Here is a 12144-nt window from a genome sequence, read left to right as displayed (position 1 = left end):
AAATGTTAATGGGTGTGTGGGATTTAGTGAAGCACACAAAAAGACCTTAAGAGCTCCTTTGGTCCACAGCACACATGTACTCGGCACTGGCCTTTTTCCTTCACCACAGGCAAGCACGCCACTGAGAAGACTTCATTCCCCGTTTTATCTCATGTTCTGGGGAACTCTAAAGCCACAGGGATCACAACAGCTGCAATAAATAAAGCATCTCTTCAATACATTTCCTTGCCAAATATTATTCAGCATTCTTTTGGCCTTGGTTTGATAGAAAACAGCATGGTGAACTTACTACCTCTCCTTTTAGTACAGTGAGCCCCAAGTATCTATGAAAAATTTAACAATTCAAGCCTGCATGTAAGCAAAATCACGGTTCTTTCTATTTTAAAATTATTAAGACAAAATACAGAGAACCAAAAAAAAGTAATGTAGGAAGTCTTATCCCTATTGAAGAGGTATTGAATTTGTACTAGGCTTTTTTATTCTCCTCAGGGTGAAGATAACGAGAAGCATCCAGAGTATGTGTCCATGCAAATGTATGGGTTGGAAGGGGACTCTTTAAAAAAAAATAAATGTTACATATGTGGCAGTACGAGGAAGAATATTATTAAGGAATTTCACAGAATTTTTATATAAAGTCTCATCATACAGTATTATGATCTCAGGGACATATTGTGATATTTACTGAGTCTTCTGAGAGTTCATTTATTCAGGTTATATTTTAAGGAGGAACTTATAAGATTCAGATCTAAAATATAATTCTGTAATATGCCCAGCTGATCCCATTAAATCCGAGCGAAAAGGAGCGGTATAATGATGTGAACAATTCCCATTCTCTGTGTTGTTACACCTCACTTGAAATGCATTCTTTCCAGATTAAAACACCCATTCCTTTTTGTTTCTCTCTCCAGGCTGAGGTTCAACTATGCTACCTGGAAGCACAAAGAGATGCTGTTGAGCAGATGTCCCTCAAGCTGTACAGCGAGCAGTATACCAGCAGCAGCAAACGGAAAGAAGAGTTTGCTGATATGTCAAAAGTTCATTCAGGAGGAGGCAATGGGTAGGGAACTATTCTTTTTGTTGTTTTATTCTCATTAATCTCTACTTTTTTCAATGATGTTCCACTGGTCGGTGTTAGGTGGGCATTTCCTCCCAAGCTAGCAAGAGAAGTGCAATAGACAAGGTATTTACGTTCTTTTCCATTCATACCAGAATTGAAGACTACGGATTTTATCAGCCTGTCATCTCACCCAGGACTTCCTAACTTTGGTATTATTTGTTCGAAACAGTCTTGTGATTTGCTGAGTGTTTCTGTCACTACATTGTGCCTATAATTTTCTCAGTGTATTTCCCTCTCTTTAAACCTCATAGTTTAAAGTCCATCTAAGCAAATTTTAAACATCAGAACCTCACTGGAAACTGGTAGAACATAATTTTTTGAAAATATAGATATTTAATAATTGGTTAGGGACTATGGACTAACTGGTTAGCATCACATGAAGTCAAGTGGAATGATGGACTGGTGCTTATTGTCTGTGTTACATGAAATGACCCAGCAACTTCAATGACCCACCAACAGTTTCATTCAGCCTGAGATCTATGGCTGTATTTATATTATACTAACTACCCATGCTACTGAATAGTTAAGTTATGCCTTCAAATATTTCCAAATTACTTCAAAATTATGCAAACATTCTGTGTGTGTATGTGTATATACATATATATATGTATATATAATACATATATGAGATTTATAAAATACTATTATTTAAAAAATTCTTTTCTGGTTCAGTTTTAATATTTAGTAGGTGATTATTAAAGAGTAAAAGAATACAATGAAATTTAATCATTTCATAATTTTAATGACTTGGTAATAATTATACTCATTAAAATGGAAAAAGTAACCTATTTTGCTTTTATACTTGAGCCAGACAACAAGGGAGAGAAACTGTTCCCCCAAGTTCCATAACATGTTAACAGCATAGTATAAACCTACGGGGAGTAACTCTAGCCAAAATATTCCTTCAAAAGAAGGAAGTCTCTCCATGCACTTGCTTTCTTTTTTCTCTTACGTGCTTATAGTTCTGATATGACTTAAAATTCTCGTTCAGATTTTGAGGATAAATTACCAACACAGGTTACAAATTCTGTCTTGTGATATAACCCGAGGTCTAAGAATGCAAGAAAAGAATTCGAGTTGTAATTCTTTTTAGGAAATGGGCAAGGGCTTTTTAACTTTTAAAATTTACCTATCTATACAATTTGTTGCTCTTTTAAGATATTTTTTATATATAGACATGTAAGCATGTCTTTGATTCATCTTCTATGATTCAAAAGACATTTATTCATAAGAGGAAAAGCATGACAGCAAATTAGAAAAGGTTAAATATTCGAGTGTGAACAATAAGCTGTTTTGAGGCCTTAACATGCTTTCATTTCTCTAAATGCCTAAATAGTCCCTGGTGTACCCACCACCACAAACTTTAGGTCACATTTTCATGTTTTCTAAAAGCCCTAGGGATTGAACGGGTACCACGTGCTTCTGACCTCAGATTCCAAGGGCCCAACCTGAGTATTTACTCTGGGCTCCGCAAATCATAAATCTGCCCTGGAAATGGCTTAGTTAACAGCAAGCATTGTTCTGTGAAGTGGGAGTAGGTGAACTTGCCTGATATTCTTTGTTTATGCTCCTTAGGGTGCTGAAGGCTGTGCATTGTGAGGAAATGTAAGAGTGTGCTGAAGAAAAGGCAGCTATTTAATACTAAGGACAAAAACCATATACTCCTTTCTGTTTTCTGTTTACATACAGAAAACCATTGTTTGAGAAATGTATGTGGGTGAGGTTATCTGGGGTGTCCTGCTCCTAAGACCCTTTGCTTCCACAGTTGAATCTGTAATTCTGAAACCTTAAGAACACAGCCTTCTAAAATTATCTGCTCCAATGATACATAAACTTCATTAACAGTTCCTTTTGTTACCTAGAATGAGCATTGTTTCTGATAAGATATTGTGGGAATAATGTGGGCCTTCTAGGGTCTTCATTCCGTATGCAGATAGATATCCAGTCCACTGAAGAGAACATTAAGTTGGTGATACAATCCGTATGTTTTTATTTCCTCCTCCAGCCTATGTCGATGCAAAGGAGAATATGTAGTTGAAAAATGTATAAGGTTACTCCAGGGAAGACTCAGCTGCTAGATTGAATGGAGATCTTAAATGTCTAAGATTTTTGTGTAACCAAAATATGGTTTAGAAATGAATTTATAACCTCTCTGGCTTGATGAAAAGGTGCATATCAAGGTGATTTAACACAGCTTGTGGACAAACATGAAATGTGTGTTTGACAGTCATGAATATGTGTGGTGGGAAGATTTCCCTGATGGTATGTGAAGCTGTGTGAGCTGTAGGAACAGAGTGTGTCCCTCTGTGGGAGACACTGGGCACTGGTTCCTAAGTGGCAAAGTGGGGAACCGTCACTTCCTGGAGGGATCTACAGTGCTTGAGTCACTGCTGCTGCTGCTGCTAAGTCACTTCAGTCGTGTACGATTCTGCGACCCCACAGACGGCAGCCCACCAGGCTCCCCCGTCCCTGGGATTCTCCAGGCAAGAACATGGGAGTGGGTTGCCATTTCCTTCTCCAATGAGTGAAAGTGAAAAGTGAAAGTGAAGTCGCTCAGTCATATCTGACTCTTAGCGACCCCATGGACTGCAGCCTACCAGGCTCCTCCGTCCATGGGATTCTCCAGCCAAGAGTACTGGAGTGGGGTGCCATTGCCTTCTCCTGCTTGAGTCACTGGTGATTCTCAAAGGGAGCAGGTTGGTGCTTTTGACTCCTGTTGATTTAAATGAAAGCTTGTAAATTGTCTTGTTTCTTTCATCCAATAAATATTCACTGAAGGCATACTACGTGCGTGGCACAATTTTCTGAGCAGATTTCATCAAGAACACTCTTTTGTAAATTTTGTGAAGTATAACCATCTGTCTTTCTGACACCTCTTTCTATTAAGGGCTTGTCTGATTTCATTTTTATAATGAATTTCAAAATCTTGTTTATTTTAGTAAGTAGTATCCTACTTCCTGTCAAGACTTAGAGTAGATTACAAAGCATGTCTTTTGTTTAGCTTATAAATAATAGAACTGGGAGGCAAAAAGCCTGGGTGACTGGCTTGTCCAGGACCTCGCCTCAGAGCCCTGAGTCGTGATGCAGTGAACAGTCCATGAAGCCACACTTTGCCCTGTCTCTGGAAATTTAGCTCAGACCTTTGATAAACTTTTTTACCCCTAAATCACATGTTATGCATGTTCCATACGGTATATGAAATTTGAATTATGGTATTGTCCTACTATAGAGAAATGGAAGAGTCTTAAGGCAATTTCATTTAAGCAACAAGAAGTTTGGACAAAAACACTGCAAAGCAGGCTTAAGTGAAAAAATGAAATTCATTAATTTGACAAATATTAAATACCTCCTTTATGAAGTGCAGAGTTTAAAAGGCAAAAATGAAATGGTCCCTGCCCTTGAGAAGCCCACAGTTTATTTAGTAGGAGGAACCAGATCCATAAACAACATAGAATGAAGGGTCAAAGTGATGAGTTAGGAATCTTCTTGGAGTAGGGAGCAGGAAGGTAAGCTCAGGGAAGGTGGTGCTCAGTTCTGATGGTGGTGGGGAGAATTGGAGCAGGTCAGGAATGATAGAGAGAGACGGGACTCTGGAGGTGATTTTTGGAAGAGGGCTAGGTCAGGGGAAGAATTTTCCAATTTAAGCTGAACAAACATGTATTGAGCACTTACAAAGACAGACAGACCATAGTTCCTACCTTCATGAAATTTACAGTCTATCAAGAGAGCAGCATTAAACCAGTATTTCTCTGTATCATGAAGAAGGGGAGGCAGAGGGTTGCAAGGAAGCTTAGGGCAAACAACATGTGGACTCCATGAGGCAGGGCCATGTCTGTCACATTCACCACACTATGCGCTGCATCCTGGAGTGGGCTAGGTGCCCAGTGAATGCTGGTGCATAAATGAAAAACTAAAAGGGATCTAGTGCTCAGAGGGAACAAGGGTGTGAAATCATTATGCTGCTTGCTGTTCCATATGACTGGAGAGCAAGGTAGAAAGTCAGAGGGAGTAGTGTAAAATAAGGCTTAGGAAGAAAGTGAAGTTGAGATCCTGGAGTTAATCACTGAGTTCATGGTTCTTAACTAGGATGCATCAAGATTTCTTAGGGAACTTTTAAGTTGAAACTGCCTGCCTATCTCACCTCCCTCAAAATTCTGATTCAGGAAGCAGGAGTGGACCAAGATATATTATACTTGATGCCCACTGCCAGTTGAGATCATTGCTCCAGTGGTTTTCAAAGAATGATCTCTAGACCATCAGCATTAGTATCTCCTGGGAATCTGTTAGAAATTGCAAATTCTGGGTCCCACTCCAGATGTACTAAATTGGAGAGTCTGAAGGTGGAGAACAGTAATAGATTAGAAATTAATGGGAGATGTGGAGACTAGATTGGAGGCTAAAGCCAGAAAGAGTCGATAAGCCTTGGATGAGGCAAGTAAGAGAGAGGAAAAGGGCCATTCTAATGTGGGGAGAGAAAGAAAATAAGAAGACTTAGATTCAAATGATTTCTGTGTCATTGAGCATTTCATGATTGTTGAGCAGGCTCTATTAGGCACTGGGGTTGTAGAGGCAGTGGGATGCAAAGAGTGGCAGGGCATGTAAATCAGGAACGCCTGCCAGGAGAAGTGTCACTGAGGCTGGCCCAGGGTCAAAGGTGACAGCCAGTGTTTCCCACAGCAGAGGCGATGTGTACAGACAGCTGGAACCAGTCAGGGATTCCAGCAAGAATAGGTTGGCATTTTTAAAACAGTATTCTGGCAGCACTCTGGAGAATGGACTGGCATGGGCAAGACTAGACAGTGCTTGGTTAAGAAGCTATTCCAGTCATCCAAGTGAGAAACTGTTCTGGCCTGAAGACAGCAGGAATGGAAACTGAAGGAAGGAAATTGAAGACAGAACCTGGTCCCTGAGTGGATGAGGGGCATTAAGGGAGGTGGGGTTTAAGACAGACCTCCATGTTTCAGGCTTTTGCACCAGTGGACATGGTATTCAATGCAAGGGAGGAGCAAGGGGGCCTGAGAGGAACCGACTGTTTGGGACAAAGTTCTTTTTTATGGTCTGCAGAACATCTAAGTGGAAATGCCCAGGAAGCAGATCTGAAGCTCAGGGATGTCTTGGGCTCCTCAACCACCAACAAGGACAGTATGGTGACTATGAGGTAGCAGGGGCTGAGGAAGGTGGGAGCTTACCTTGTGGTAGCGTGTCCCCACAAAACCTACCCCAGGTGGACATAGCAATCTCTTTAAGAATGCTCATTTTGAAAGATATGGCTAATAGGAACATTTGTATTTCAGCTAGAATCTTTCAGGCTGTATTATACAAGTCTTTTAAAATAAAATTTGTGTGTGTGCCAAGTCACTTCAGTCATGTCATGACTCTGTGTGACCCTATGGACTGCCAGGCTCTACTGCAGCCTGCCAGGCTCTACTGCGCATGGGATTCTCCAGGCAAGAATACCAGAGTGGGTGGTTGTGCCTTTCTCCAGGGGAACTTCCCACCCCAGGGGTCAAACTCACATCTCTTAAATCTACCTGCATTGGCAGGTGAGTTCTTTACCACTGGTGCTTCCTGGGAAACCCAAAATAAAACTGTAGCATTGAAAATTCCAATGTGATATCTTGATTAGCAGGAATTGAGAATTACTGTTGACTATTTTCTGTCTTCAAGCTGCTGGTCGAACCTTCTGATTCCAGATATTAGAATGCATTAGGTCTGCTCAGATTGCTTTCAACTACATAAAGAAAAATTTTTTAGGGGTGTATATTTTCTCTAGTCTAAATTCTTAAAGGAGGAGAGAGAGCATACAGGATTAAAAATTAAAGATCAGAATTCAAGTTGGTATATACTTTGGCCACCTGATGCGAAGAGCAGACTCATTGAAAAGACCCTGATGCTGGGAAAGACTGAAGGCAGGAGGAAAAGGGGACGAAAGAGGACAAGATGGTTGGCTGGCATCACTGATTCAGTGGATATGAGTTTGAGCAAACTCTGAGAGATGGTGAAGGACAGGGAAACCTGGCATGCTATAGTCCACGGGGTCACAAAGAGTCGGACGGACACAACTGAGCGACTAAACAACAACATCATGTAGGGATATGTGTGTGTGCATGTGTATGCATGAGTGTGCACACATATTAAGGGTTACTATAAATAATAATATGGAGTAGAAGAGTAGGGAGATGTTTCCTGACTCTGCTTCCGGCGCTCCAGAGGGAATTTCAAAGAGCCTTCTGTTCTTGTGTAAAGTTCTAGAAGATACTTCAGTCTCAGTCATATGCCAGCCTCTGGCTGAGGGGGAATTTGGGCAATGTCCACAGGTGATTATGTAGTCAAGGTTTGTTCTCTGTAAGAATGTAGAAGTATTCGTCCCACATCATGTAACGTTTTCGAGTAAATTTTACTTTCAAATACAAACAGTATACACAGGTTATTTCCAAGCACAACAGGTTGAACTAAATGAACTTTAACTAGATGAAAGGTTAAAAGTTTGGCAGTAAAATTAAATCCATTTTCCTTTAGGAAATTAAGTATTCCTAAATCATTGTGATAATGTACACACACACACACATATACATATATAGCACTCCCAAGAGGAATAGTGTTGTCAGATGAAAGCAAATATGTCACTATTTAAAACATTACTTGATTAAAGATCAAATAAGCAATAAGACATACTGATTGACTTCAAATACCTCAGAAGGGGTGTAACCACCTCTGGATTTCACTGCAATAGGATGATCTTTCTGGTTTTCTGTTGAGCCAAAGGCCAAAAATATCCTTGTGCAGCTGGGTGAACATTCATGCTCACTCATATTCTCTTTCTCTCAATGAATATTTTGAATTTCTGCTCTATGGTTGTTTTTGGAACATTGTTGCATATTAATAAAATGTTTTCTTTTTGGTACACACCAGTCATAAACTGTGGAGAAGGCAATGGTACCCCACTCCAGTACTCTTGCCTGGAAAATCCCGTGGATGGAGGAGCCTGGTAGGCTGCAGTCCACGGGGTTGCGAAGAATCCAACATGACTGAGCGACTTCACTTTCACTTTTCACTTTCATGCATTGGAGGAGGAAATGGCAGCCTATTCCAGTGTTCTTGCCTGGAGAATCCCAGGGACAGCGGGGCCTGGTGGACTGCCATCTATGGGATCGCACAGAGTCGGACACTACTGAAGCGACTTAGCAGCAGCAGTCATAAACTGTGTACTAATGTTGGAAACACTCTCCCAGATAAATCACTAGACAATCCAAGGCGACCGTATTTCCACCCTGCATTTCTACTTTCTTCCCCTGATTTTTATCCTGTCTCAAACTAATGAACAACTGATCAGTGTTCAGTTCAGGTTCTTTTTGCTCCTTCTGTTGTGTTCTGGTATTATCACATAGTAAGATCACAATGCATCCTGTAGCCAAAGGAGCAAAAAGTGCCTGACTACCTTCTGAAAAACTGATATTCTGTGCACTATTATTATTAAAATAAGTCTTCCTGGCTGTAAAAAGAATCTCACCAGTATAAATGTATTCATTTGGGATCATAATATCATATGCTTCTAATGTTCAAATACATTAAACTAATTTTAGACCTAGACAGTCTTCCACTTCAGTAATCTAATGCCATCCATACCAAGAGCCAACAAAGGATGAACTAGAGAGGTAGTGGCATAATTACTGGGGAAGTATTATTTCAAAGTTAAGAGTAAAGTCGACTATTTATTTATTTATATAACTCCTTTCCATCTTAACAATGCTGAAACAATTTCTGTGCTGCTTTGGAAAGTTTATGGGGTCAATTGAAGAAGGAAAGAGGTATGAGAGAGTCTGAAACAAATCTATTCTACCTCATTTTAATGTGCAGAGCTTAACTCTTTTCTTTAAAATGTATTCTTTTATGCATTCCCACATCACTTTCACAAAGGATTAAAGTCAACTTACTAAAAATATTTACAATAAAATAGAATAAACATTTGACTGAAGTCAGTTAGGTAAAAGTAAAATGTGTACCAGAAAACAAAAAAGTGCATCTTCTGTGCATGTCCTCAAGAAGGGCAATGATTGGGCTCTAAGCCTTCCACATCCAAAGAAAAGAGTGAAATCTCATCCATCAGAAAATTCATAGTGTCCTAAGATTAAAAATAATATATATCTGGGGAAACACACTGAGTCCTGGGACGGATTTCTCCTGTAGTTCTTTCAGGAGAAGACAGGCCTCTGTGATACTCCATCTCTTCCCTGGTGCCTCAGATGGTTAAGAACCTGCCTGCAATGCAAGAGACCTGAGTTTGATCCCTGAGTTGGGAGGATCTCCTGGGGAAAGGAATGACAACCCACCCCAGTATTCTTGCCTGAGAAATCTCATGGACAGAGGAGCCTGGCGGACTACAGTCCATGGAGTCACAAAGAGTCGGACATGACTGAGCAGCTAATACTTTCGTAAGAGAAACCAAATTGCCAAGGCAGTTTTTTGATGTAGGCTGCAGAAGTGATGTCAAAGCACAGTTCAGTTAAGAGCCAATTTACAGGATAGATGAAGTCATACTGGGAGAGATCTCCATAGTAATTCTTCCACAAAGATTTTGTTAGAGATTAGGTGACAGAGAGTTATTCCTATGTTATTTACCTCCTGAGCTTCCCAGGTGGCGCACTGGTAAAGCATCCACCTGCCAATGCAGCAGACACATGAGACAGGAGACATGAGTTCGATCCCTGGGTTGGGAAGATCCCCTGGAGGAGGATGGCAACCCACTCCAGTATTCTTGCCTGGGAAATACCACGGACAGGGGAATCTGGTGGACTATAGTCTGTGGGGTCTCAAAGAGTCAGCCACGACTGGAGTGACTGAGCACACACATTTTTATCCCCTGCCCTAACCTTGAGGGTGAATATTCTCTGTGCTATGCTTAGTCACTCAATCATGTCTGACTCTTTGTGACTCCATGGACTATGGCCCACCAGGCTCCTCTGTCTGTGGGGATTCTCTGGACAAGAATACTGGAGTGGTTTGCCATACCCTCCTCAAATACTCTCTATTGCTTATTAAATCTTTGAAAACCAGGGAGTTATAGGATAGACTAGACTTTTTACAAAAGGCTGAGCTACCTAACCCTCAGCAGTGTGCCAGAAGCAAGTCTGGATCCAGACCCTCTAACACATGGACAATGACTTAGGAAGGTTTATCTCTCTCTCTTTTTTAAACATTATCTCTTGCTTTGTCTTTAGATATATGGGTTCTCACATTTGTCTTAGAATCACTACCATTTCTAAATTTTTCAGAATGTTTTCAAGTTCTTTGGCTAGAACTTAGTCCAGTGTATTATCTGAAAATTTAGAGAGAGTTTTGACTTCCTGACAGCCTAACAGAATCTTCTAGAAATATCCAGAAACTTACATTAATACTTCTAATTTTATGGCTAATCTTGGAGGTTAGAATTTTTTTGCTTTATGGATTGTATTTTAATAGCAAGAGTTTATGAACAGTCCATGAGACCATGAGAAAGTGGGACCTATCGTTAACAAATCTGTAGGATTGATTTTATTTTTCTTAGACATTTTCACATGTACATGGGTGTATATGAGAATTGAGAAAATTACTACTGGAAAGAACTCCATATTCCTTTTTATTTATTAATGGCAAAGGCAGGCTGCTTTTCTCATGAGGAAGTGGCTCATGAATTTTCATTCAAAATAGTAAATTAGTGTCCACACTTTAATATGTTTAGAGTGGTAAGGGATTCTACATGCAACTGTGCATATCAGATTTCATGTCTGGAAAGCTAAATTTTATTCTTTAATGATAATGTGATTGGACTAGGTGCCACTCTTTTATCTCCCTCCTGTGCTTACATGACACATGGCATAGAGGATGATGGGAAATTCTAATCAGTTATTAGTGTTTTCCTTTAATAATATTAAAGTGTATTTTTATGAGATTTTGCTACCATTACCTTTAGTGTCTTTTTTGAAAACCAGAGGCAAACTTCCTTGAGCAAATAATGCAAACAGTGAACACTTAGTGAATATTTGGGGAAAGAATCAATATGCTAAAGAAGCTAGGAAAATTGGATCACTTAACAGAAATTCCAACATACACAAGCTGGTATCTCAGGAACTGATCTTGTGTTTTTGGATATGTTCATGTGAAAGGAACTATTAAGCTTACAAAAGATGGATACTTAAATGCTCCAAAATATGTATTACTCAGCCTTAGTAGAAAAGCTTCCAGGCCTTTTTAGTATTATCTTTTCTTCAACTATTGGTTGCTCTATTTTGATGATTTCTTCATTTGGTGTCTGATTTAATCAAAATTCCTTGGTGGACCAAGCTGGAACCTCATATATTCACACACACCTTCCATTGATTTCACTTGGGTGAAACTTTATCTTTTAAGCAAAGTTTAAGTTGAAATGTTGAGTTAATGATGCTCACTTTAAATACCAAAGGCTGAATGCATTTATGTATTCAAACACTTAGCTGGTCAAACATAAGTCCCACCAGGGTTTAGAGAAAGGATCATTTTTTAAACTGTGCCAGCCTCACAAATAATATGTTGCTATCCAATCTGTAAAAATTGATACTAAACAGTCTTGTTAGTATTTTATTTCCATGGTGAAAAATCCTGGAATCTTTTTTTTTTTTTAAACCTGAAAAAGTTAGAGAAAATGATGGACAAGATATTGGGAAATACTTTTGGCAATTATCATAGTAGTTAGCCCAAATTTAGAAATAAAAAACACTAAAGAAAAAAAATTGCATGTTTATTTCTTTCCATAACTTGTCTCTGTCTTTATTAGAATTTCAGACGCTGAAATGAACACATAATTCTATATTTATCTAACAAAACCTGACTTTGATTTAGAAGACTTTTTCTCCTCATTACATGATTGTGCTTATAAAGCTCCAAAACTGGTAATATTATATCTGCAATAGAATGTCCAACTCTTTTATTGTGAAACCTTCAGGAATATGGCAATTTAAAGGAAAAATATCCAAAAGAATATCACTTTGGTAATGTGTTTGATTTATAACACT

At 39.3% G+C, this 12144-nt stretch overlaps 1 protein-coding gene across 4 annotated transcripts in view; it reads left to right on the top strand.

The window, feature by feature from the left end:
- The window catches only part of AKAP6 (A kinase (PRKA) anchor protein 6), a 499693-nt gene that overhangs the window by 359265 nt on the left and 128284 nt on the right, over positions 1–12144 (top strand). For all 4 annotated transcript variants that reach the window (XM_010846980.1, XM_010846983.1, XM_010846981.1 and 1 more), the window contains exon 8: positions 909–1057. In XM_010846980.1, coding sequence (XP_010845282.1) covers positions 909–1057 — 149 coding nt within the window. The remainder of the gene's footprint in view (positions 1–908; positions 1058–12144) is intronic.

This window comes from Bison bison, unplaced genomic scaffold (genome assembly GCF_000754665.1).
Source record: "Bison bison bison isolate TAMUID 2011002044 unplaced genomic scaffold, Bison_UMD1.0 scf7180017864242, whole genome shotgun sequence".
Lineage (NCBI taxonomy): Eukaryota > Metazoa > Chordata > Mammalia > Artiodactyla > Bovidae > Bison > Bison bison.
Note: the sequence above shows the minus strand (reverse complement) of the source record. Positions and strands in the feature narration are given on the sequence as shown.